General features: G+C 44.6%; 2 protein-coding genes across 7 annotated transcripts in view; one reads left to right on the plus strand and one right to left on the minus strand.

The window, feature by feature from the left end:
* Positions 1–21,154, plus strand: part of RBL2 (RB transcriptional corepressor like 2) — a 57,541-nt gene extending 36,387 nt beyond the window's left edge. Inside the window, exons 22-23 of one of the 3 annotated variants that reach the window (XM_039880880.1) lie at positions 5,034–5,205; positions 20,382–21,154. In XM_039880880.1, coding sequence (XP_039736814.1) covers positions 5,034–5,204 — 171 coding nt within the window. In that variant the 3' untranslated portion in view covers position 5,205; positions 20,382–21,154. Of the gene's footprint in view, positions 1–5,033; positions 6,439–20,381 lie in introns of those variants that run through there. The other 2 variants (XM_039880879.1, XM_039880878.1) reach the window with 2 other exon arrangements.
* AKTIP (AKT interacting protein) lies at positions 6,100–23,059 on the minus strand. 4 transcript variants are annotated; one of them, XM_039880884.1, is made up of 10 exons: positions 15,929–16,082; positions 13,370–13,482; positions 11,723–11,928; positions 9,479–9,543; positions 9,282–9,382; positions 8,701–8,789; positions 8,524–8,622; positions 8,329–8,436; positions 7,430–7,490; positions 6,100–7,266 (listed from the first exon to the last, which is right to left on the minus strand). In XM_039880884.1, exons 2-10 carry the CDS (start codon positions 13,409–13,411, stop codon positions 7,159–7,161), a joined length of 879 nt encoding a protein of 292 aa, XP_039736818.1. In that variant the 5' UTR covers positions 13,412–13,482; positions 15,929–16,082; the 3' UTR covers positions 6,100–7,158. The 4 variants fall into 4 exon arrangements, with proteins under 4 accessions (XP_039736818.1, XP_039736816.1, XP_039736815.1 ...); XM_039880882.1 differs by lacking the exon at positions 15,929–16,082 and adding an exon at positions 22,967–23,059 and having other exon boundaries at positions 6,481–7,269; XM_039880881.1 differs by having other exon boundaries at positions 6,481–7,269.
* Between the last annotated feature and the right edge of the window lie 4,535 nt (positions 23,060–27,594).

Consider the following 27,594-nt stretch of genomic DNA (forward strand, 5'->3'; position numbering starts at 1 on the left):
GATGGCAATAATCTTTTAGAAAATATAATGTAAAAACTTCTATAATAACAACAAAGTGTAACAGGCCTTGGAATAAACTTATCCCTTGTAGAAAAATTATTTAACTTGAATTAGATATTTTTTAAAACTGGGATAAATGAAGATATGCTAATGTTTCTGAATAGGAACATATATTAAGATACAGTTTTCTCCAACCATTATATAGGTTTAGTCTAATTCCAGTGGTGTTCCCAGTGAGACTGTGAAAGCTGGGAACAAAAATGGCAATAGCCCCAAAAAGTAATTAGAGTTGGAGGAAAGGACTGATATTTCCTCTACTATTAGATTTTCACCCTATAACCAAATTCCAAGTGGATCAAAGAGTTAAATGAAAAAAATAAATCAGAATACTCAATTCAAAAGAAGGCCAAATTAGGAGGAAAAGGGAAAACATGAAAAGATAGTAAATGAATAACAATTAAATGTAAATGGTCTAAATACACCAATTAAAAGGCAGAGATTAAGACTGGACAAAAAAGCTAGACTTAATAACTTACTGCTTATATATAATGCACTTTATAAAAACACAAATAGTTTAAAGTAAAAGGATTATAACCCAAATGTCCCATTAACTGATGAATAAAATATAGATCCGTACAATGGAATATTACTCCGATAAAAAAGTACCGATAAAGTGCTGTGACATGGATGGACCTTGAAAACATTATGCTAAGTGAAAGAAGCTAGTGAAAGAATAGTATATGATTCCATTTATAGGAAATGTCTAGAAGGGGCAAATTTTTAGAAGCAGAAAGATTAGTGGCTGCCTAACGTTAGGGATACCGGAGTTTCTGCTAATGGCTACAGGGTCTCCTGGGGTGATGAAAAGCTGGGGAACATGCTGATGGTTGCCCGACTCGGGGAACACACTAAAAGCCACAGATTTGTGCACTTAAAATGGCTGAATTATATGGTGTGTGGATTATATCCCAATAAAGCTGTTTTTTAAAAAGTGAAAGAATGAAAAAAGTTATACATGCTACTAACACTAATCAAAAGAAAGCTTGGAGTGCTTCAATGTCAATATTAATATCTGAAAGTAGATTTCAGGGGAAAGCATATTTTTAGTGATAAACAAGGTCATTTCCTAATGACAGAAGATATACAATCCTAAACAGAATAAAAAAAAAAAAACATTTATAGTCAAGAGCTTTCAAAATTGATAGAACAAGTAGAGAAACTTATAAGGATATTCAAGATGTGAACAGTATCATCGACCCAACTGACTAATTGACACTTGTAGAACACTCCAAAAGCACCAACAAACACCTGGAACATTTAGACTACATTCTGGACCAGAAAACAAGTCTCAATTTTCTCTGACCACAGTGGAATTAAATCAGAAATCATTACCAAAGAGATCTGGAAAACCTTATAAGTTTTAGAAACGAAATTGCATATTTCTGTGAGTTGAGAAAAAATTGGAAAGTATTTTGAACTAAACATAGAAATTTGTGAAATGCAGCAAAAGCAGTGCTAAAAGAGAAACTGTCAGCACTAAAATACTATATTAGAAAGATTTCAAAAATTAGTGACCTAAGATTTCACCCTATGCAACTAGAAAAAGAGCAGGAACCAATGAAAGACAACTAAAAGGGGGAATTTTGGTCACTAAAAGCTAATTTTTTTTGAGGATTAAAATAATTAATACATCTCTGTATAGACTAATTAGGAAAGACAGGTTCCTAGCATCAGAAATGAGAGATCAGTATAGGTCCTACACCCAAAAGTCTGACAGAGAAAAACTTTCGGCCAATGAATGTGATAATATAGATGAAACAGACCAATTACCTGAAAGACAACTTCCAAAACATTCAAGAAATAGCAGTCTTAATGGCCCGTTATTTATTAATAAATCTAACATTCATTCATGATAAAACTCTGAGGGAACTTTCTCAACTTGATAAAAAATATATATTTTAAAAATCTATAGCTAACCTCATACTTAATGCTGAAAGACTGAATGCCTTCCCTCTAAGGCAAGGATATCTGCTCTGTCCATTACCTATTCAACACTGTAACTATAGGTCCTAGCATAAACAATAAGGCAAGACAGAGAGAGCATACTGATTGAAAAACCAGTCACAACATGATCTTCTACATAGAAAAATCACAAGGTCTATAGAAAATTACTAGAACTAAGAAGGTTATAGCAAAGTTGCATGATTAACATATAAAAATCAAATGTATTTCTATGTAATAGCAATGACTAATCAGAAGTAAAAAATTTTCAAAACACTATTACAGCATTAAAAAATTAAATACTTACAGATAAGTCTGATGAAAGATGTGCAAGATTCGTATCCTGAAAATGAGAATCTTGGTGAAAGAAATTTGAGAAAATGGAGATAAATCATGTTCGTGAATTGGAAAACAATAACAAGATGTCAGTTTTCTCCCACTTGATCTATAGTCAACCCAATTCCTGTCAAAATCCAAGCAGAATTATTTGTATAAATTAACAAACTGGTTCCAGAATTTATTTGAAAATGTAAAGGAACTAGAATTAAAACAATTTTGAGAAACTTGAAGGACTCACACTATCTAATTTCAAGTATAAGCTACACTACTCAAGACACTGTGGTCCTGGTGAAAGTACAGACATACAGACCAAAAGAACAGAAGAGACTCCAGAAACAGACCACACATACATGGCCGACCGATTTTCAACAAAGGTGCAAAAGCAATTCAGTGGAGAAAGGATAGCCTTTTTCAACAGATGGTACTGAAACAATTGGATAGCCATATATAAGAATTATAGTAAACCTGCATCCAGACTGCACCATATACAATGAACTCAAAATGGACCACAGACCTAAATGTAAAACTTATAACTATGAAACTTAGAAGTTAAATCATAGAAAATGTGGATATAGGTTACATGGATTTCTTAGATATGCATCAAAAGCATAATCCATAAAAGATGGATAAGATGGATTTCATCAAAATTAAGAATTTTTGCTCTTAAAAAGATAGAAAAAATAAGCCAGACTGGGAGAAAATTTTACAAATCTCATATATGATAAAGGATTACCAAAACTGAAAGAAAACTAAGCAAATTTAAAAGTGCATAAAGGATCTGAAGTTCACCCATTATGTGCCTATGAGAATGGCTAAAGTTTAAAAAAATGACAACTAATGCTGGCAATGATGTGGAGCAGTTGGAACTTTTATATATTGCTGGTGGGAATGCAAAATGATATAGCATAGCCATTGTACCTGGAAATTAGTTTGGCAGTTTCTCATAAAGTTAAACATACCTTTATCACATAACCAGTAATCTCACTCCTAGGTATTTAGTCAGGTGGAATGAAAACAGGTTCAACAAAAACATGCTCATGAATGTTTATAATGACTTTATTCCTAATTGCCAGAAAGTAGAAAATAACCCAAATGTCCTTCAGCTAGTTAATGGATAAACGAACCTGTGGTAGACCTAGCAGATTACCACACTTTGCAATAAAAAGGCACAAACTTCTGATACACGTAGCGATATAAATCTCAAGCATACTAATGCTTAAGCGAACGACGATAGATTCGGCAGGCCATTTACCATGATTCCGTTTCTATGACACTGAGGAAAGGGCAGAACTACATCATCAGTAGCTGACTGGGGGTAGGTAAACTAGGAATGAAGGAATATTTTGGGGTGAAGAATCTGTTTTATATCTTTATTGCAGTGATTACATGACTATGTATTTGTCAAAATGTGTAGAACTGTATACTTATAAGGGTGCATTTTACTGTATGTAAATCTTTTAAAAAGGTTAGGTTAAGCATCTAGTTAGTGGCTTGCCTATACATTATCACAACCTGGGCAGGTTTCAAAAAAATTCCAGCACAGAATTGAGTTTCTCCAATTAATGAAAGCAGTATTAGACTGTTGGTTAGAAAGATTTGTCGTCATAACTTAATAGGTACAGCTGAGATCAAGAAAGAATATTACAAAGTGAGAAGTACCTTGGGTCTAGAAGCAACCTATAACATCCTAGCATTTACCCTGCCATAAGAAAAGAATTAGCAAGTAACACAATATCAATTAAGATGACTGATTACTAGTGCTACTTGTCAGGGCAGATTCACTGGCTTGGTACAGCTTCATGAATAATTATGATAACATTGCTTACAGTATTAAACAATTAGGAAGAAAGAACATATTAATAGGAGACCAAACTATGACAGATATACCACAGAATACTTACTATATAGCAGTTAAAGAAATGTGATCCATATATACTGATATGGGAAGATCTAAGACAATTTATTATAATAAATGAATGTGAATATGCTTGGTATGTTTTCCATAAGAAGAAATGGACAGTGAAGTAGCACACAAATTTTTTTTAAACCAGTGAACTACCAGAAAATGTGATAAACTGACTTTTGGGGCTTTGGCAAAACTTAATGCCAAAGGTACTGTAAGTAGATCCAGTCTCTAATACTTTGGCAATGTTCTTCTCAGTAGGGACTGAGAAAATAATTTGCCTAACTTTTCTCAATTCTCCAAGGATAATATATAACTAGTGCATTTGTATATCATGCTAATAAATTACCTACAATGGATGCTTTAGGGAATTAAGGCTTACCTCTTGTGAAATTCCAGTTGACAATGGCTGCTAAAAAATGAGTAACACTAGATAAAAAGGCACAATAATTTGTAAAATCATGCTATTTTTTTAAATAAAGGGAAATGGTGACATATGGAATTAATTAAATATGGCACTGCAATGTGATGCTCTATAGCTGTTGTAAATTAAAAAATCACAAATTTGTAAACTCTTACATTGTGGAAAAGTGTACATCAAAATCACCTCTGGAACACTTTAAAAAATAGACATACTCTTTCTCCACCCATGTATAGTTATTTATTTTCTCTACGAAAATGTTCAGACTCTTCAAGGTAAACCACTTAACTCATTTGAGGTTCTTTGCCTTAACACTGAATTATGTGTATAAACATTTCAACGTTTTTTTTATCTTTCCCCCCACTCCAGAGACTGAGAGAAATTAACAGTATGATACGGACAGGAGAAACTCCAACCAAAAAGAGAGGGATTCTTTTGGAAGATGGAAGTGAATCACCTGCTAAAAGAATTTGCCCAGAAAACCATTCTGCCTTGTTACGCCGTCTCCAAGACGTAGCTAACGACCGCAGTTCTCACTGAGGTTAGTCTGCTATACCGAACTGTCTTTTCACAGACCGTTTAACGCATGCTACACTGTGGGGCACTTTCCTTAATCCTGAGTCTTTGGGGCATTTTCACTCATCCCATATGCCTTTTTTCCCCTACCACTCAGTGCTTGCTATCAAGAATCCAGACTGGGATTTTGTAACTCTTTGGCAAAGCTTTGACGAGTATGGCAGGACACGAAGCATGCTCAGATATGTGTGTGAGGTCTCAGCTGACATGCTCCCGAAGAGGAATTGTGTTTCAATTCAGTACTACCTGTTTTGTGGTCAGCTCTGGCCCTTGTGAAAAGCAAAGCAAAAACTTGTGTTTTTGTCCTAAAACACTTGGTAGGAGTGTGAGATTTCTGCACTCCTGAAATAGAACAAGGGAGAGAGCCCAGATTCAGATGTCCTAGCTTATTAGTCTGAGCCCCCCATTCCCTTTGTGTAATTCTCCCCTCTTCCCGTTAGGTGTGGTGCAGCGTGACCAGTGCTTGATTGTTTGGTGTGCAATGTGTGAGTGAACTTGTATAAGAAGTGGCACTTTAGGGCTGTAAAAAGCATGATTTTGTAACCCAGATTTTGCTGTATATTTGTGATGGCACTTTCTACAATGTGAACTTTATTATCTTCTTTGATGCTTTTGTACTTTTTTAAACTGTTAAAACCCCCAGTAGCCACCTTCTGGGCATGTGTTTTAAATTTTCCAGTTTTTTTGTGAATAGGGATCAGCTGGCTAAGTGAAGATTTAAAATCAAGTTGAAGTAAGGGAATTAATATGAAAAATTATGACCTCTTTAGGAGGTAGTTATCCAAAAGACACGTATCTACTAAGGTGATACATTTTAAAATAACTTTGGGTGTGTTTCTGGCAGTTAAAAAAATAGGTATGAGAATTTAGGTTTTTATTAGTATATAGTACCATTTATACAAATTAGAAAAGGTTATTTAACAGCTATTGAATTATCTATATATACCTTTATTAATCACTATTCCAGCAGTTTTCAGGTTGAATGAATAATCTTATTAGGGAGAAAATTCAATTGTAAATTGAATCGGTATAAACAAAGTTACCAGGTAACTTCATATTGCTGAGAGAAAGATGGAACTTACACTGTTCAGTTAGAATAGTGTTCTGCAAAATTATTTATAAAACCTCTCAAGATATTTACTGCTATTGTAATTTTATATGAAAATAAGTATTTTTCAATAAAGCATTTATAAATTAATCTGTTCAGTTATATTGAGAAAAGGGTAGTTTCCTGCACAAATGACAAAGAACCATCATTTATTGGTTTATTTTGTCTCTACAAAACACATTAGTCATTCATCACTTAAATATCTGACTTCATTAGAAACCGTTTTAACACTCTCCCCCCGCCATAAAAATACAGTAAGTAATTTGCTTTAAAAAAAACTACGAACAGGTGTTCTGGTTTCCTCTCTCACCTAATATGCACCTCAGTGGTAGCAGTTTGTAAATCGGTAAGACAGTAGGCTGAAAACAGGTTCAAATGACCTTCCCCTTAAAAAGTGCTAATACGCTACGAACCGGCTCTCTCTGCTGCTCCTCTCCATCTCCTAACGTATGTACAACTGAAACCACTGATTTAAAAATCATTAGATAGTGCTGAACTGGCTACTCTATTAGTTTAAATGAATGCCACTTACCTTTAGCATTATATTCAGAAGAATACGTAAGCCTCAAGGTCCCCAATAATCTGGAGTACTGAACTAGATAACCACCCTAAAGACACTTCTGACAGAAGTAATGCATCACTTAAAGAGGTTTCCAAACCTTGCTGTTAGAACCTAAGCACACACGGACAACACTGTTCTCAGTCATCGTTCACACGGTTTTACTCTGCAGGCAGTCCTTTGCCATTGGTCAGCTTTAACTAGGCCCGAGTCCGGCAGCAAAGTGCATGGTGCACCAGATTCACCAGCTCTTACGTGGCTACTGTTTTCTCTTCTTTACTGAAAGGCTGTACTGAGCCAGGCTTTACCCATGACAGGCCAGCAACATGAACACTTTTATTGTGCTGTTCTTCAGGCTTCTTCTAGGCACAATCAAAAAGACATTAAAGAAATGACTGATGAGATTCCAGCACTGTACAAACTCATTTCCCCGACAGTTATTTGTAAATGATGAGTAGTCTACAGTGAAGACATTTCAAAAGGAAACCGAGTTAACTATTTCAAAAATGGTTATGTACTTACTTTCTGGGTCAGCATCTTCTCTCTGGCTTCATCATGTACAGAAGGATTCCATGGAGAAAAGCTTAAGGAAGAGAAAGCTTTGACTTACTGAATCTGTACAACATTCATTTTTAAGTACTTAAGCCAGTTCCTATAACAAAACTTAACAAGGAACAATACTTTTGGAGAGTATTCTTTAATTAGTTGTCAGCATGTAAGTTTCAGAGGCACTCTAAATTATTTTCTCACTTGATAATAACTATCCCTTATGGAGCACTTTCCACGGGTTAGTTCATTTAAGCCTCGCAACCACCCCTGAAGTAACGTTATTTAAAGGAAGAAAGTGATGCACAGTAAAATCAAGTAATGGCTCTGGGTCACTGAAGCCAGCAAGTGCAGAAGCCAACCGCGTCTGTCTGCAGAGCCCAAGCCCCTTACCAGTGTGACACGCTACCTCCCCAGCATGCAGTGCTGCTGAAGGCCTGAGCCACCGATTCTTCAGTTCGCAGTGCTCCTCCAGACACCCTCCCCAAGGTCAAGTTCTTATTGCTGAAGGAGCCCACTACTCACACCGTTCACGCTCACGCCATTCACCAAATCTGAATGTCAACATGGACATGGCAGTTCAAGAGGGGGCTCCAGCTGAAACTGCCAACTGTAAAGTCTGACACTTGAAAGTGCTCATTACAAGGCTCTTTAGGAAACCAAGGTCACTAAATAGTCTGCTACAGGCATAATGTGCCAGTCGACGTGAGACTTTTTAACGAAAGAGCCCAAGAGGTACCAGGAATCAAGATGACAACAAGAAAGATGGTAGGCTAACAGATTACACACTCTCCCAAAAATCCCCATTTTAAGACCACTCGAAAAGTGAATGCATGGGATGGCAAAGTACGGTTTATCTAGAGAAGGCCACTTACCTAATGGCGTAGGGGTCTTCTATTTTAGGCTGGTCAAACAAGCGAGCAGCGCACACCTTAACACTGTCAACCACTTTACTTTTAAAAAGCTGAACATCTTTTTCATACCTGTGTTAAAAGATTAAATCAAACATTACCAGCAATCTGCTTCACTGTGATTTCGAATTTATCTTAAAACGACACAGAGGCACATACAGCACCGCGGCCTCCGGGTTCAGGGCGCTCGCCGTGTCAATCTTGTAGAACACTCTCCGCGCGTACATCAGCACCTGCCAGATGTGGTTGTGGTTCCGCCTGGAGGGAAACACAGCGTGACCACCGAGGCTCCCTCTTGCTGACTTACGTCCCTACAGGAGGCACTTCTTCACTAACCTCCATTTTGCAAACGCTCTCTTCACGTCCAGTTCACCGGAGGTGGGGTCCACCAGCGGGTGGAAGACAGGGATGTCAAACACCAGGCGCTGAATCAGAACAGAGACACACCTTTGTACGGAAGCGGCGGAGTTCCTCAGGCCCACACAGACAGCCGTAGAAAAGCGCTTCGGGACGAGGCGGCCGGGCTGTCATAGGGCTGCCTCAAAAGGGATACTTTACGCTCACCACTTTTTTATAAAATTAGATTTTGCAGCCAAGTGGGGAGGAGGAGTCCCTCTTCTCCACTACAGCACAATGACCGCCAGTCAGTCAGTCAGTCACGTACTAAGTGCAGTGGGACAGCCTCCAGCCTCACCGCACACCCTGGGCAGAGAAACAGTAAAGCTAACGGCAGAGGCTGACACAGCAAAGGATGCAACGAAGCACAAAAAGGCCCTCAAAAGACTACTGAGTGGACAGACATTTTGAGGAACTGAAATCATAAAAGCATTCAGTCAGGAAAAGAAACAAGAAATCCTCAACGCCCTTTTAGCCCTCCTCACTGACCCACAAATGAAGCCAGACTGTCCCCTACTTACTGGACAATCACCATCTGGGTAGTTATCAGGGATGTAAACTGTAAACTTGAACACACCATCTTGATAAAGTCCATGCCGTATGAATATTACTCCAAACCACACTACAGGAAAAAAATAAAAATAGTTAAGGCCTATGTTCGTGTCGGAGGAAGCAGATATGCTACAAATATGTTATACAAGGAGTGAATCCTTCTTACTTAATGCAGAGCGGTAAGATGGCTGCACATAGACGCCTGGCAACTTCTGCTTCACCACTAAGGTACTGAGACAGAAGCAGCAGAATAATGAAATTAGATGGACGTACATGACACATACAGATCGAACCACCCCACAGTCATTTTCTGAGAAGAAGCAGTCTCCCTCAAAGGCCAGCTGTGCCCTAACCACACAGGCCGAGTCATCACAACCTCTCGCCTGGCTTTGACTGCTGCCCGTTCACTGGCTTCGTGACATGAGCTCAGAGAAACACATGAGCCAACAAAAAGGCCCAAGTTAAAAATTAAAGCTAAATGGGGATACACAAAATATCCAGTTTTCCTCCTAGAAAGCAGCTTCCCCAAAACGTCATCTTAGAAATCACCCTGGAGGTAATTCTAAACAATGCAAAGTGATTTAAGTTCTGGACATTAATTTGAGGTAAATGAGAGTATTTATAAAATTATTGCTTTTGTGACTGTGGACAATAGAGCCTACCCACACATTCAAAACCGATTTTTAAACACTATTTTAGATAACCAGGGACTGGCCTGCACTTAGGTGTCACTTAAGGTTTGAACAGCAGTCTGTGTGGCACGGGGCCACGCTCAGATCTATCCGCGTGCTCCTGGTGAAGGTGGGCCCAGCATGAGGCGCGGACACACACTCTGCTCCTGAGTTTGCCGCACAGCTCAGGCACCTGGGCGCTGGGCCCGAGTGTGAGAAATGATGGGTGCTGACCCATGGGAGACAACAAGCCACTGGCACGAGGGCTCTACTGGCTGTTCTGGGACCTAGTCACCCACTGACTACCATGCTGCCATTTCTGAGCTGTGAGCCTAAATAAGTAAGGCTGTGAGCAGACGCTGAACAAAGCAGTGTTGATCTAAGGCCTTAAAACACATCACCATGCCAGTCCTGAATTTTAATTACTAAATAGCTTATTGGACCTTAGTTGATAGTCTTTATTACTGACTTGCCATCGCACTTACTTTTAATCATTTTAAAGCAGTTATTCCATTTTTTAAGTCACTAAAATTGAGCATGTCAACGGCATCATGGTTGGCAGAAGTATCTAAAGTGAAGTTTGCCAAAAAGGCAGTTTTGTGTTGTAATACAGACAGCAGATTTAACGCCACAATAGAAGCCTGTCCAAGTCACTGCCCAGCCTCAAACACAGGCCTCCATTATAAAGCTAACGGGACCACTGCTGCTGTTCGCTCTCGGCCCTTTACATGGGGGGTGCAGACCCTGTGGCCTCACAACGTTCGGACAGTGAGGGAGGGCTCAAGGGTGCTTTTAAAATGACTCCACATACAAAGGAATTTTGAAGTAACTGAAATTAAGAATTCTGTGAACTTCCTGCCCTTGTAACCAGTTACTAAATCAAATGCCATCTGCACTCATTCACTGTCTGAGCCCCGAAGATGCGCCAGGCACTCTGCAGAAGTGCCCACCTGCTCGTGCGATGACACGTGCAGCCTCACTCCAAGTTTTCACTTCATGACTAGTCAAGTTCTCATTACATGGAGCCCAACTCTTTGTAACATCCCTGTAATTGCCTAATTCTGCCTCTGGGGGTCACAGAGATTAAGTCAAATCCCTTTTCTAAAGACGGACCTTCAAATACAAATACAAAGACAAGTACTTCCTAGGTTTTCTCCAAGTCAGCAGTTCCAGTTCCTTTGACTGTTGACGCCCAAGGTCTGGCTTTTCCTACTGGGACCACCTCCCCAGTCTGTCAGGATGCCTCTTACAAGGTGATCACCAGAATGGAGCACAAAGCCCCCTGCTGGGACTGCCACCCAGTACCTATGACAGAGCCACCCTCCCACTGTCCTTCCACAACGGCCTCTTCGGGAGGTGAATTCCTCACTTCATATTAAAGCAAAGCAAAATTAAGTGATGAGGTTCCTGACCTACCATAGGTGCTTAGTCTCCAAAATAGACGTGAAATTAAAGGACAGATTTGTCTTTAAATCTTATTGACCCAGGCTCTGAGTAAGAATTACACTTAGGAGAGGATACTTATATAACACTACCTAGGCCTTGGTTAAGAAAGATTACATTGCCAGCCGTTGCCTCTACCGTTCTATGAACACTGAGGTTGATATTGATGGGGTATGGGTTTGAGCTTGAGGATTAAATAGCTGCCATTTACTGAGCCCAGTCCATGGGAATACATGTCATTCTTTATCTTCAAGAGTCATTCAAAATGTAACCAAACAGTTTTGTTAAGAACTTACAATTCTGCGAGAAGAGAGTACTCCAGGTAGAAGGGCCCGTAAGAAGCATGAGTGCCGTTTGTTGACTGTGCTGCCGGGGCAGGAGACGTAGGCTTCGTGATGGGCAAGGCATTTTTGGGGATGGAGGGCAGCTGCTTCTTGGGGGCAGTGCGTGGAGGACTGGTGTTCCCGTCCCCTGTTAATGTCTTCTCTTCTCCATCGGATCGCTATTCAAGACGAAGCAGTGAGAACATCTGTTAGGATGATTCTTTTTTTCTCTCGAGGTTTTTTTTTTTTTTTAATTAGTTTCAAGTATACAGCACATTGGTTAGACATTTATATAGTTTATAAAACAATCCCCCTCATTGCTCCTTTTCTCATCTGGTTTTCCACCCAGCCAATATATTAATGCTAACTGCATTCCCTATGCCGTGCTCCCCATCCCCGTGACCATCAAGTACTAATTTGTACTTCTTTAACCTGTTACCCCATTCTCCCAGCCTCCCAACTCCCCTCCCCTCTGTCCATCACCAGATTGTCCACTATATTTGTGAGTCTTGTTAAGATGATTCTTAAATCACGAGAGTACACGTGATGTATTTAGCCCTCGACCTAAAAGCTGCAGTTACTCTTTTACAAGGACATGCTAGCACCATGCTCTAGACAACGCGAAAGTCCTTTGAGCAGGTGGACCACTAGAAAAACATTAGAAACCTCTTTTTTTAGCTGCAGCCTATAAAAACAAAGCCAATATTTAAAAGATTTAAGTGAAACAAAGAAAGTGTTTTAGTGGCCCCCAAAAGAGGGCGAGGGGTCACTAAACAATGAGACAACTGTAAAAGATCAGAAAAGTCCCTGAGCACTTAGATGCTATACAAGGTCAGGTGCTCAGCAGCTCAAAATAACAGGTGACTGGGGTTAGTCATCCCCTGATGTTAGCACCTGGGTTAGAAGCAAAGAATGAGGCTGTTGTCTTACTTGCAATGTGTCTGATTTTGATCTTGTCCCTAATGGATACGTTTCCACATCTGGACTATCACCAGCATAAACTGTCACCCATAGTAGAGACAAAGTCTAAATGAGTCAGAGACTCAACTGCCATCTCATAGGTACTTGCTTGGCTCCAGTACAGCAAAGGCTGTTTAATTAGCTGTATTAAAAATGTGTATCATGTGCATAGAAAAAAAAAAATTATCAGAGGTGCTCTCATAGAGGTGGAATTATGGGTTATAGTCTTTCTTTGTCTGCCTATTTTCAGCTTTCCTAAAATGTATTATTTTTGCAATTAAAAACAGATAATTTAGAAAAATTAAACCAGTAACTTCGAGACTTGACCACACTGGACTGACTCTTCCCAAGCCTTTTCTAACTATAAAATCTTGCCGTTTAAAAGAAAACTATTACATATATGTCACAAATTTCATCATGTGTAAATAAAACCTGTCAAAATAATCTTAGAATTGTGATGACCAGATGGTTTCTATTCGAGATGCGATCTCCGTCTCAAAACCTGACATTAATTAACAAAATAATTATTTCTCAAAAGTAAAACCTGAACTAGAAAAACCAGGTAATCTTGTTAAGATTACAGGCAACCTCAGTATAAATTATTTTGGCCTCTATTCTGATGCAAGTGGTTTCCTCACTAAATTTATCAACAGTACCTACTTTGCGTACAGAGCTTGTAGACATGCTCCAGAAAGGGTTCATAACGTGTACTCCACACAAAGAAATTTAGAAGTCTGTGACATTAAACTCTCCGTCTTCGGAATTCACGTTACCTTAAAATGAAATGGGAAAACAGAGACATACCAATACCAAAAGTTAAGACTTGAAAAATAATTAAGAACTAAATACAACACTCTAAATAAAAATACAATATAATATTATGTAGTTACAAAAATGTAGGGGAAAAAAGTTTTCAGAAATAGTACCTTTCAAGTACCCCCCAAAATCTTCTGACTCCCAGTTCTTTCCACCTTTAAGTGCCAAGTGCTCGCCAGGACTCAGCGTGTTTAGTGGACACAGTTCAGCTTTGGTGCCAGATATGCAGAAGACATGGACAATAATAGTCGCTACTAGCATGCTATCTAGGCATTTGACTATTGGGACAGCCAGGTTCAGAATGCACTGTACTCACGTAAAAAAGCCTCAGTGTTCGCAGGGTTATGAGGAATTGAAGCTCCAAGGAGGCTGATTTAAGTGTTTCTTAAAGGAGTTGTCTTAAGTACAAAATGATTCTCTCCAGTGAAAACAGTAGCCAAAGAAATAAGAAAAACATGTGGGAGGGAGAGCATATAAGACAGAGAGGGATAACAGGGTCCAGTCGGGACTATCCCCCAGTATGACCTTTTCCAACTGCTCCAAGTATGGAAACTGCAGAATTAAGCATTTAAGGATTTGCCAAGCAGTACATACAAATGCAACAGAGAAGTGCAAACAAGACATTTCACAAACACAAATCTTCCACTAAAGCTTTAAGCAGTGGATAAAAAAGCATGTCTCAAAGGTCACAAAGTCAGTGGGTCATTTACTAAAAATACAAAGGAAGAGAGGCAAAGTTAAACCATGAGAGCCCAGGAGTAGGAGCAGGACAACTCTGCCTAGCGGTTCCCGTTCCCCACCTGGGTCCCTTCAGAGCATGCGCCTCCTTTGAATTCCTATCTGCACCAAGCAGAAGGCTGAAGGTGAAAAGGGTCAAAACTTAGCAATGTTTTACTCAATTCATAAGCAAATCATTAGGGGATCATGTACCACATGTCCCTAATCAGCAAAAATGTGTTTCCTGGCAAGCCTATGACACCCACAGGTGGGCATGAGATCACCCACACTCCACCAGTGCCAATTACTGCTGTTTTGCTTTCCAAGACATACTGCCACCTGGTAATTAAATCAAAGCAACGAGGATCCTGGTTCTTCCACAAACCTGTTGACTTACATCCAATAAACAGCAATTTATCACTGAGAGCTCCCTGCAAATCTGCTTTTAAAGGTGACTACGAAGCGTGGAAATGGGTGCTACATCAGAAATGCATGGAGGCATATTCCTGTTGGGCCCGAATGACAACACTGGTTTCCAGATCCACAGAAATGTGCAGCACCCCACTGGCATCCGGGACACACCTGGTTAACAGGGGGCCCCCTCCTCTTGGGACACAGTGCTCGCCACCATGTAAATTTACTGGAGTGGATTAAGTCACCTGTAAGGTCCTCTCTAAGTCTAACAGCTAATGATTCTGTAACTTTGCCTTTAAGAATCAAATAAAACCTGCCCCCAGGTCCTACTACCTTTGGCAGGAGGCACTGTCTACTGCTGCCTATGGTTCCAGCAGCATCACCTGGAGAAATTAAACATGCTTTTTGGGAATAACACCACCATTAGATGTCTACCCAGACACAGTGTAGCATTTTCCAACAGGAGAGACACAGATGGAAGGAAGAATGCATCCTAGTCATTAGAAAGCAATTTTAGAATTTATGGTGAGGCCCTACAGACACACGTTTGACTGTCTTCATGTCATACGGCTGAGAAGTCAGGGCTTAGATCCGTATGAATGATCCGTACAGGGCATGAGCCACAACTGGAGACGACCCCCGCTTTCCTACTATGTGCCATAGTCCCTGAACAGCCTTAAATTCCACATTAAGAGGCGATGGAGCAGGGCCCAAAGAAAAGACGCAAACCACCTCGGTCCTGGCCCCAGCTCACTAGGGACAGCCAGGACCGGCACCTTCGCCCGCGGCGGAAACCCATCTCTGCGCACGCTGAGAATCTGGACAAACCTGTCTCGAGGTGATGCAAGGCAGGGGCCATGTCCCGGCCTTACGGCTAGCTAGAGGCCAGCCCGACAAGCAAGCCCCTCGGAGCGGGCTGAGGGCCTCCGGGGCTCAAGGACCACCCCCGCCCCTCAGCTGGGGCTCGGGGACGGAGCCGGGCGCTTAGTTGGCCAAAGAGGGCGGGACCTGGACGGGGCAAGCTGGCCGGGCCAGCCTCCTTTCGGCCAGCCTGGCCAGCTCCCAGACAGCCTCCAGCGCCCGCCCCGAGCCCCTCGGCGGCCGGCACAGCAGGTGCCTGCAAACGCGAACAGGTGCCCAGCCCGACCTCCGTGTCCCAGTGCGGCCGCCGTCGTAGCTGCGGAGTCCAGAGCGTCCAGCAGGCAAACGAATACCGGGGCCGAGGACGCTGGCGGCCCGAGCTTAAGGACTCCACGGTCCTTGCGTACCTACCAGTCGGCCTGGCAGTTCACCTTCTCTTGGTGCCTTCAACGCAGGGCTCCCGTCCGCTGAGCGCCGTCGCGGCCCGACAGCATCTCTGGCCGCCGCGCCAGCCCAGCCCCTGCCTGCTCCCGGCCCCGCCCTACTCTCGCCTCGGGCTCCACCCCCCGCCCCACGCCCGGCCCAGTCGCTTCCGCCCAGCCTCCTGGCAGCAAGTGGCTCGCACACCTGTCCGTCAAGGGCATTCTTCCGGGGGCTTTGGGACGACAGCACTCCGTCCTGCCAATCAAATGTACTGCACTCGGGTGGGGCGGCACTTGACCCGCCCCTTACGTAACAGCGCCTGAGCGAACTGTCAGTTACGAAAAATAGCTGCGATGGATGAGGAGGCTACAGGCCAGCGCCTGTACGTAATTGGCCACCGCGTCTGCCAGTCACCTTAGAGGTCCGCCCACAGGTTTGTGCGTGGCCGACGCAGCCATTCAGGGAGGCTGTGACTGCGGGTTTTCCTAGCCAGGGCGGGGCCGGGGCCGGGGCCGGCCTAGGGTCCCCACTGGAGACTTAGGGGGCGGCCGGCCGGCCACGCTGTGACCACCTTGGGGTCCGCCTCCTATGTTTTACTGTCCCCGGGGTTGCTGCTTGTCCTGAGGCCGGCACGTTGGGACCACCGCGGTGGGCGGCCGGGCATGAGACGGTCTGTCAGGTTGGGAGGACCGGGAAGAACGCTTTACGTAATGTTGAGAAACACGCGTTTTCTGTGTCAAAGAGTAGAGGAGCTGATGGGTACTGATGATGGGGACAAAACTCTCAAGTCATCCCTTGGCGGTAGCGCTGCCAGAGGAGCTTTGGAAAAATGTACGTGTCGGACCATCGGACCCAACCTATGGAACCCGATTCGGGGCGGCGGGGGTGGGGCGAGCGCCTGGAATTTACATTGGTCACAAGTTTCCCTGGTGATTCTGGTGCGCCCTGAACCTTGAGAACCTCTTCCACGGCACCACAGCGCCTGGTCCCGATTCTTAACTTTCATTTTCACCTCGCAAGCCCTCACACTGACCTGGAACACCTTTACCAACGCCAGCACTGCTCAGAAGAAGCCTGCCACGGGAGCCATGTCACACTGAGTGAAGTCGAAACTCAGCCCGACTTACAAGGCACACCCCGTGCTGGCCCCGTTCCCACGTTCCCATTCCCACGTCTGCCCCCACACCGATTCTGCGGCTGCTGCCCTGGGCTTTCACGCCTCCAAGCCTCCTCTTGCCATCGTGCCTTCTCTTGGGAGACCCCCCTCCAACCTAACTTAGTATCTTACACTCAGATGAGAAATAGCCCTCTGACCAGGTTGTTTCTTCAATTTGGGGCTGCCTTTGAAATTCTGGTAAAACGACCTTGTTAAATGGCAGGCGGCCAGATTCTGCTCGCGCTAATCCCAAGAGCTGGTTCTAAAGTCCAACTTCCTTCCACAGCTGGAAACACTCTTAAGCCAGTTCTTTTTGTCCAATTTGAATACACGTCGGAATGTTGTAATGCCCTTAATATCAGGCTCGATGAGTAAAAAAGGATAAGCGGGGAAATCCTTTCTTCTGGCCACAGGTGGTCCTGGGCACCTCTCTGGGCCAATCCCTCACAACCGTGTTTGCAAGCTCATCATCCTCTCCCAGACTTGTTTCTGATCTCACCTTCTGCATCTCACCCCTTCTCCAAGCTTCACTGAGGACTCCTATTTCTCCAGGTCAGACCGCTGCCACTGAGCCTCAAATGGCGTGTACCCAACTGCTCACTTGGCATTGATGCCCCAGACATACGTAGGTTAGAATCCTTACGGCTGTACGTACCAGGAAACCAACTTAAACTGCCTTTCTTGGCAAGGGAACTTATCTCCCACGGCAGGGCCGGCTCCCGGCTTCAGGCACTGCTTTCTTTACAGCCCCTCGAATTACATTTTCATGCCGGTAGCAAGATGGCTGCTCCAGGGCACGACCAGATGTGACACAGTCTAGCAGAAAAAGGATCCTTTGCTTTCAATGATCTTTTTCGAAGAACAAGAATAGCTTTCCCAGAAGCTCACCACGTTTCAGTGACCTGAAATGAGCTACTGGGTCTCTCTGCCCACAACTAAACCAACCCAGGGCAAATGGAATAAGTCCGCCGTGACTGGCTCAAGCCAATCGAGATTGACCCTGAATCCCCAGACTTTAGGCAGAGGTGTGCTATATGAGATCTGTATTTGGAAAAGGCCATTTTGTATGGAGAACAGATTGCAGAGCCGCAGGAGTAGGACAGAAAGGAACCAACTCCACACGGATTCGATGGTGGAGATGGAGAAGTGAATGACTTCTAGAGAAAGTCAAGAAGTGGAATGGACAGGACTTGGCCATAGGTTAGATGTAGGGGTAGCGGGGTAAAGATGAGGTGGGTATCATGGACGACAGCTAGATGAGTGGCCTGAGCTACTGGATGAATGGTGAGGCCATTCACTGAGATGAGAAACAGAAAACCATACTGTTTATGGGAGAGTGGAAAATGGTGAAATAGTTCTGTTTTGGATAAGTAATGTTTGGGGTGTTTCTATAAATATTTTGGCTGATGTAACCTGATACCTATTTATTTACCTCTTCATTGCTGACAGAGCCTTGATTTTTCTTGAGTCCAACCCTTTAATGGTTCCCCATCACTCTTAGAGCAAAGACCAAATTCCTTACGGTGGCTGCGGGCCCAGCGTGGCAGGGCCAACACCCGTGTAGCCCCACTTGTCCCAACTCCAGCTGCTCACCCTCTCAGAACTCCTTGGAGGAGTGATGCCCTGCGAGAGAGGGCCTTTGCACTGGAGGTACCCTTTGCCTGGAACATCCTTTTCTCCCCCCTCACGCAGATCTTAGCCCAAACATCACTCCCTCGGGGCCATTATTTATTTGGGAGATGACTTATTAGTGTCTTTCTCCCACGCTACACGCTCCGTGAGGCAGCAACCACATCTGTTTTGCGCTTTATGGTCTTCGCAGCACCCAGTCCGATGCCTGGTTATAGTGAGTGTGTGATGAGTATTTGACCAATGAAGGACAGAAGCAACTAGATTATATTTAAAACACCTACCTACCAAACGCCTGCCCCCAACTCATTATTGAAGGTGAGGATGCTTTAGTCAAAGGGCAATGAGGCAGCCTTGAGGTACCATTTCAGACTAAAATATAAAGTACTGAGGGGGGAAAAAACCCTAACATTTTTAGTCATTTCATATTACATTCATTATTCTAAATTTTTGGAGCATATCTGATATCTGTGTCAAAAGATGAATTCTTCTTGCATCAGGACTTAACAGATGTGCGTATTCAGGACTCCTGCTCCTATTCTAATCAGCGAAATAGTCGCTGAATCCATTCTTTCAGTTTGTGGGAAGTTAATTGTACAAAGCAGATCGCTGACTTAAGGGAAGCCTTAACAGGCAAAATGATGGTGAATTGAAATGTGTATATATTTCAGACGTGCATACACAGGAGCCAATATTTTAAGTTAAATCCATTTGCCCCTAAACTCTTCTCTGAAAGGAAGATTCCTATATAGTGTGGTACTTGTGTCACATACTGTTCGAGATACATGAGATGATTATAGAGCTACACATTTATACATCAGAAAAAAATAACATCGAAACCATGATTTTATGGATAATAATGTTTAGGATGAGACCACAGTAGGCATTTAAGTTGTTTTTTTTTTTTTTTTAAGTGAATGGATTTAAGGGAGGATCTTGAATCCTAGTTAATAATAATCCTCATAGATGACAGATAACAGGAATTCCTGACCATGACTGAAGTTTGAGAAACACTGCTATAGAGGATATGAGTGGCTTTCTTCATCCTCATTGATCATTATAATTCTTGCTAATGGCATCACAAGTGTGCTTTCACTTTTTGGCTTCACCACATTTTCCTCCCTGCTCTGTTCACTATAACTCCCGCCCTTGAGTAAATTAGTGGATGAACAGATGATTAGATAGGTGAAGGGATGAATTTTACGGAATACAGCATTTCAAATCTAAATCAGAGTAGCTGATGGACTACTGTGAATATTTATGCCTTAAGGAAAAGCCACCAATACACCGCATAGCCGCTCAGAGAGGGCTGGAAGGGAATCAATTTCCTTTTATAATCAAACAGCATTTTGAATGTGGCATGACACTGCAAATAACAGCCCATTCTCTTAGCATGCTGCTGACTGTGCCACCAGCCACAAGAGCAATCTTCTCTTCGACTGGTGTTATCTTTGCAAAACCACCTCCCTCTGTGGTTTCAAAGCATTTGGAAAGAAGATAAAGGCTGAAGGTCACTTCTAGCTAGGGTGGCAGATTCAGAAAAAAGAAACCAAAGAGAGAGAAAGCAATGTGCATCCATTGATAAAGAATTCAGGGCTCTGAATTCAGGGCTGTGGGCACTGTTCCAGACGTAGACACCTTCCTTTCTTACAACAGGTAAACAGTCATTCGTGAAAGACAAGGCTTTCAGCGCTTTTGAGAATCCGTCACCCGAAGCGAATGACAGTCACCATCATTCATTCCAGCTTTCAATGATGAAAATTTCAGTCATACAGAAAAGAGAAGTACAACGGCCATCCTCGTATTCACCACCGAGGTTCGACAATGGGTAATGGTTTTGCCTTTTCCTCTTGAATCATTTAAAAATAAGTTGCAGTCATCATGACCTTCACTCCTAAATACGTCATCGTGTATCTAAAGGCAAGGACAGTCCCCTGCAGAACTGCAGTGCCACAATCACACTTGAGAAAATTCTCTACATTCCTAGCCTCGTTGCATACCCACACCTATTTAAATTGCCCTGGTTGTCACCTAGCATAAAAAAGCTTTTATGGTTATTATTTTCATAAGCCAGGATCCAATCAAGATTCATTCATTGCATTGGGTTATGTCTCTTTGATCTCTTTATTCTAGAAGTCTTCCCACTTCCCCCTCTGTATCCCCTCCCAACACGGACTGTCTGAACAGACCCGGATGTCGGTCACCTTGACCCTCTATCCTTGTACTTCTCGTAAACTGTGAGGTCTGAAGCGCTGGTGAGACTGGGCATTACTGGCGGAAGTGCTTCCTGGGTGAGGAGCGTATTGTGACCGCCCCCGCCCCCGAACTACTGATTTAGTAGAACCGCCTCCCAATGATCACTCGTGAACAACTGAAAACAAATATGATCTGTGCTAATTCCGGTATTGTAAATACTGGTAAATTCTGAAGTCTTCGGTTGAGTCATTTGTCTAGTCCTACTTCCCTCTCTACAGGCTGACTTACTGTGACCTTCTCACAACTATCAATGAGTCCATCAAGTGGACTTGCTCTCACGGCCTCTGGCTGAAATGCTAGTCGAGCTGAATCCAGTTGAAAAAAACTGAACAGGGTTCAGGGGACACTAGGTGGCGAGCTGCGGTTGCCACACTAGTAAGAAGCAGCGGAATCTCAGGGAGGGGGATTACGCATTTCACGCATTTCACGCATTTCACGCGGAAGCCTCCGCCGCATCCCACCTGCAGCCACGCCCGGGCCTCAGGTGCACTGTCCCTTTTAAGAACATTCACTTTTTCTCTCTGACGTGACAAGGTACCAAACATTCCTTAATGTGTGGAGAAGAGAAAATAAAGACTTCTATAAACTGCAGGAGTATTAAGGCCAGGTGCACTGTTGCTTCCTTCGGGAATGTGACCACGCGAAGGTGACAACAGAGACCCTTACTGTATCTCCTAATGAGTTCCTACGAATGGTCGTGTCTTCCCTGGAAACGGACAGCAGTTTCTCCGCAGGGCCTGTGTTTGGCTCTCCTCTTCCAATTGACAATAAAAGGCAGCCCCGGGCCGCTCTGCGGAAGGCCGGGGAGGCGCTGGGCGGGTCTGGAGGACGCGGGGGCGCGGGGGGTGCGCGCCCTCTGCTGCGCGGCGCGGGGAACGCACGCGGCCGGCGCCGGATTTACCCAGCGTGATTCTCGTGGGGGACCGACTGTCCGCACTGTAAACACACGCGTGCCCTGAACACCAAGCCTGATCTACATTTGCTCCCCTGAAAGCATCCACTCCTAGGGGTTTTAGATTTCCGTCGGACAGAGTACTCCCCAGCCTCGGGCGCGGCAGCACCCTATCAGCGGCTCGGGTGCACCCCATCCGGGCTGGGGTGCACGGAGCCGCAGGATGGCGCCGAGGGGCGCATTCTGCTGGCCCTCCACCTGTGGCGCCCTCAGCGGGCTGCGAGCGTCGCCTCAGCGCCCCCCTCGGGGCCGCCCCACTAGGAAAGGTCACGCCTTTCGCCTCAGAGCCGCGCGCTGGCGCCGCACTTGACTTTCCCTCCACGACTGCATTCCTCCGTGGAAACCGGGACTCGCACTCTTCATTCCCCCAAAACGGAAATGAGCGATGCCCACGGAGCCCCTCCGCGCACACTAGGCTCAGAGCCCGAAAGGGACGAAGCTCCAGCCGGGGCCTCCGGCCCTGGCCCGGACGCGGGGAGGGCTCTGTCCCTGTAGGAGGTGGCCGGGGGACTGAGGGGCCAGAGGGATCAGGAGAGGCTGAGGGCTGCGGGTGCGAAGGCAATGGCTGCACCTCCTCCAAAAGGCGCCGCACTCACGCCACGTAGGAAGGCTGCGACATCGCCCAGGCGTCGGGCCAGCCCCAAACATGCCCAGGAAAGACAGGTCGACAGCTAGGCGTCTCTGAGCCAAGCTTATGCTCAGGTCGAGATGTGGGGGCGGAGGTGTCACGGGGGAGGTACCACACTCCTGGTGACACAAGTCACTCAAGAGTTAGCTCATCACCCGAGGGTCCTGTGACCCAGTGTCTCAGGACAAACATGTATTTTAAGCATTGACCAAGTAAGTCCCAGTTGCTCTGGTTGCACTGGTCTGGGGGCATCAGCACACGGAGTCAGAAAGCGGACTAAGCCAGGTGACAAGCTCTCTGGGGTCAGCTGCGGAAATCCAATTACCAAGAGGGTTTGGGAGAAAAGTCACAACCCTATCCAGCCACATCCTCACAACTATACTGGGTTTACTGGGGTCTTCCTACATTAAACCACACCGCGTGGGGGGCAGTGAGGTGCCCCGCATACCACCGCCTCACCCTTCTCTTCCTTTCTGGAATAGCCAGTCACTTAATGCAGCCACTGGTGCCAGAGGCCACTCGACAGGAAACTCAAGCTGATTAGAGGGTGTGTCACTATTGCTTCCTGACCAGAAATGACACTCGGCAATAAAATGCAAAGTCACACACAGAGAGGAAGGGGAGCAGAGAATATGCTGCAAATCAGACAATCTCGAATCATTTAGACACCTCCACTGCCACGACCTGGTCCCAGCCACCACGACCTCTGACCTCTCCCCTGGATGACAGTACCACCCTCCTCGCTGGGCTCCAGCTTTCCCCGCCTCCTCCCAGTCTGTCCTCCACACGACAAGGGAGCACACCGAGCCCCAGGTCAGGCCATGTCACACTCTGCTCAGGTGCCGTGGCTTCCCATCTCATGCCAACTAAAGACCCACGGGAGCCCAGGCGGCCTGGCTGCTGCCACCCACTAACCTGTCCCCACTGCCCTCTGACCTCATCCCTCAGCACATTTCCCCTCCTCAAGCCACTCTCTAGCCTCAGTGGACTCTGCTGCTCCTGGAACATTCCAGGTGTGCTCCCGCCTTGGGGCCTTTGCACCTGCTGTCCCCACTACCTGGAATGCTCTTCGCCCAGGTGTCACACAGTCACCCTATCACCACTTTGGTTTTGTTTCCCCCAATCGATACGGGGTGTTTATCGCGCTGTGGCCTTTCAATGCTGAAACGAGAAAAATGGCATGGCTGGATATTTTGTTCTCAAACGTCTTAAAGAGTTACGCTGAAGTCCGCCCATCTCTGCTGATGCCAAACACGCTGCAATTATTTCTGCAATACTGTTTTGTTTTAAAATGATAAATGCTCAGCTAGTCAAGACATAATTGTGAGTAAGCAGATTTTTTTTTTTAGTATAGGATTTCATTATATTGAAGAACTAGAAATTGGTAAAAGTTCCATGAATACATGCAGCAAATGTAGTTCTGTGACTTTTTTTTTTGTCCCATAGCTTCTTTAAAACACACGTGCGCGCGCACACACACACACGCGCGCGCACACACACAGAGTTTTATTCTTTTGCGTTTGGATATCCAGTTCTTCCCACACCATCTTTGAAGACTGTCCTTTTCCCGTTCTGTTTTTCTGGTATCTTGTCAAACATCAGCTGACTACATATACGCGTACATTTATTCCTGAGCTCTATTCCATCCTATTGGTGTATATGTCAGTTTTTGTCCGTATCGTACTGTTTCAATTACGGTAGCTTTGTAATATATTGTGAAATCAGGAAACGTGATGCCTCCAGCTTCTCTTCTCGGGATTGCTTTGTCTATTTAGGATCTTCTGTGATTCCACATGATCCTTATGATTGTTTTTTTCCATTCCTGAAAAAAAATGCCTTCGGTGTTGCATTGAATATGTAGATCACTTTTTGGGCAGTATGAACATTTTAACAAGATTAATTCCTCCAATCCATTAACACAAGATGTCTTTTCATTTATTTGTATCTTTTAAACTTTCTTTCATCGGTATTTTATAGTTTTATAGTTTTCGATACACAAGTCTTCCACCTCTTTGGCTAAGTTTATTCTTTTTGATGTTATTCTGAATGGGATTGTTTTCTTGATTTTCTTTTTGGATAGTTTGTTGTTAGAATATAGAAATGCAACTGATTTTCACATGTTGATTTTGTATCCTGCAACTTTATTGGATTTATTCGTTCTAACAGTTTTCTATGGAGTCTTTAGCATTTTCTGCATATGAGATCATGCCATTTGCAAATAGATAATTTTACTTCTTCCTTTCTGATTTGGATGTCTTCTATTTCTTTTTCTTGCCCTTTGGCTCTGGCTGGGACTTCCAGGACTACGTTGAATACAAATGACAAGAGTGGGCATCTTTGTCTTGTTCCTGATCTTACAGGAAAAGCTTTCTGGTTACACTATTGAGTATGACTAGCTGTGGGCTTTTCATATATGATCTTTATTGTTTTGAAATAAATTCCTTCGATGCCTAATTTGTTGAGTTTTTTTTTAATCACGAAGAGACATTAAATTCATTAAATGCTTTTTCTGCATTTGTTGAGATGATCACATGATTTTTATTCTTTGTTCTGTTAATGTGGTGTATCACACTGACTGACTCAACATATTGAACCATCTTTGCATCCCAAGGGTAAATCCCACACGGTAATGGTGCATATAATTCTTTTACTGTACTGCTGAATTCAGCTCGCTCATATTTTGTTGAAGATTTCGGAATCTGTGTTCATCGATGCACTCCGTTCCCTGCTCAGATGCCCCTTTATCAGTGATGTCTTGCCTGACCACCTGATTTAAAATAGCAACTCTTTCCCACCTTCTGGCACCTGCTTAATTTTATTCCATAACACTCATCACCAAACCTACTAAATAGTCATGTTCGCTGATGGTCTAGCTCCCCTTCTCCCGTCCTTGACCCGTGTAAAGCCAGCAAAGGCAGGGAATTTGAATTTTTGTCTGCTCTGGTTACTTTTATAGCCCTTTTACCTAAAAAAAAAATTAAAAGTGTGGTGACAGGAGGCACATGTTATTAGCTGAATTATGTCCTTTCGAAGTTTATACGTTGAAGTTCTCACATCCGGAACCTCAGAATGCAACTAGCTGGAGACAGGACCCCGGGAGAGGATTAAGTTAAGGTGAGGTTACGTGGGATAGCGCTGATCTGACTGGTATCCTAGTAAGAGAAGGAAATTTGGACAGAGACACCAAGGATTGACATTGAGAGGAAAGGCTGTGTGAAGAGGCAGCAAGAGGCCACTTATAAGCCGAGGAGGGAGGCCTCGGAGGAAGCTGGCCCTGCCAGCACCTTGACCTTGGGTGTCCGGCTTCCACAGCTGTGAGAATATAACTTCCTGTTGAAGTCCCCCGGTCTGTGGCATTGTCCCAGCAGCCCAAGCAGACCGATACAGCACACGTTCTGCTGACCGTGCTCTTGGCCCCAGGAAAGCCAGGTGCTCCTAACGACATTTTAGCCAATGGCCTGCCCCTCGGGTCCTCAGAGCTGGCCGTCTCCTGTGACAGCTGTGACCTCACTGAGATCAGGAAACCCTATAACGGGGTTGTTTGGATGGGACTGGCGTCACCCTTCAACTCCACTTCCAAGTGAACCACAACTGGCCAATCAGAATATTCTAGTTCTTCCCACTCTCCACCACCCCCATTGGTTCAAGGGTTGTCACGTGATTCAAATCAGTCTAAAGTACCTCCATCCTGGAGTTTTGGACTTCTGGCAGAAGTCTTGGGAGCAAGGAACTCTGGTTATCAAGCTGAGAGGATGTCTGCCCCAGACACGACCTTCAGCAAGACGTAGTTCTTCGTGTCTGTCGGCTGAGTGGTCCCAGTTCCCCGCAGGGGGTGTCTGCTGGTACCAGCGCAGGCCCGGCCTCCCCCACTTCAGCTGTCTATGGCTAGGAGGGTGGGGTGGGGCACAAACCACCACTTAGCATCCACCACGGATGCTACAAAAACAGGCAATGATCAAATGCAGGTCCAAACTCCTGACAGTCACAACCTCTCCTGTGTAAAAAAAGGTCCCCAGTATCTCTCTCCATTGATTCTATGACCTGTCTTTGCCAACGATGTGTCATCAGGCTTCCCTAAGCGCTGGGCACAAGGCAGACAGGCCAGGAGATGACAGGGACGTGATAATCAAGCCGATAGACCTAAAACTCCTGGTGCCATGGCCAAGCCGTGTGCCTGCCTGGTTTTGTCGCTTCTAAAACAACACAGGGCAGAGAACAAATGACCACAAAACGTCTCCCTGGGCTGCCAGTTTGCAGCCCCTGCCCAGCAGCCACATGTTGCCCATCTATAAGGAACTCTGGGTACTTTATCGGTTTCTATATATTTGAGGGGTGGCATCAAGGACATGAACCTAGGAACATGGAGGAAAACCTGGAAAACATGTCCTTTTATGTGAAGGATCAAGAGTAGATATAGCATTTTATTTCAAAAACCTTATAGTCTGGACAAAGTGATGTGACAAATGCCGGCAAAAGCGGTTAAATGCACTGGCCCCTTCCTTGGTTGGGCCCGGCTGGTCTCTGTCACGGCCCAGTGGTACCAGAGGCGGATGGCCACAGCAGCCACTTAAATAATGACATCTGTGTCGTGCACTGGAGAAAAGCCCAGGACAGGGCACAGGGGCACCTTTTCGACTATGCAAAGCACTGTCCCCCACAGTCCTTGGGCTTTGGCCGAGCGGCTCCCGAAGCCGTCCGAGACCTCTCTCTTGTCTGTTTGGAAGCATCACATTTTATTATCACCGAACACTCTGCAAACCCATGGGCAAAGCGCCAGCGTCAGTGTTCACAATACAACTCATAAACACGGAGAAGAGCCCAGCGAGAGGGGCTCCAGGCACCTGTGCCCCTCTGTGCATCTGCCACCTCCACCTGGCCTGAGAGGGAACCTCGGTCAATGGTTCTTCAGAGCCGGTAGTTGGCACGAGGCCGTGGGAGCACCGTGGTGCCATGGCGGCACCTTGAGGAGCCTTTGGGCGGCCCCCGCCTGCCCACGTGGCGTTTCTCTGGTCGGGGCAGGTTCAGCGAGAGAC

The sequence above is a fragment of the Pteropus medius genome, unplaced genomic scaffold, assembly GCF_902729225.1.
Source record: "Pteropus medius unplaced genomic scaffold, Ma_sr-lr_union100, whole genome shotgun sequence".
NCBI classification, from domain to species: Eukaryota; Metazoa; Chordata; class Mammalia; order Chiroptera; family Pteropodidae; genus Pteropus; species Pteropus medius.

Excerpts from the sequence above, each read along its gene's own strand:
- AKTIP (XM_039880882.1), bottom strand. The coding sequence starts at position 13,411 with ATGAACCCTTTCTGGAGCATGTCTACAAGCTCTGTACGCAAA. Across the intron at positions 8,790-9,281 it reads ACCCAGATGGTGATTGTCCA|CGCCTGGTGTTTGACATCCC; the intron begins GTAAGTAGGGGA and ends GTTCTGATTCAG. Across the intron at positions 7,491-8,328 it reads GAAGACCCCTACGCCATTAG|CTTTTCTCCATGGAATCCTT; the intron begins GTAAGTGGCCTT and ends CTCTTCCTTAAG.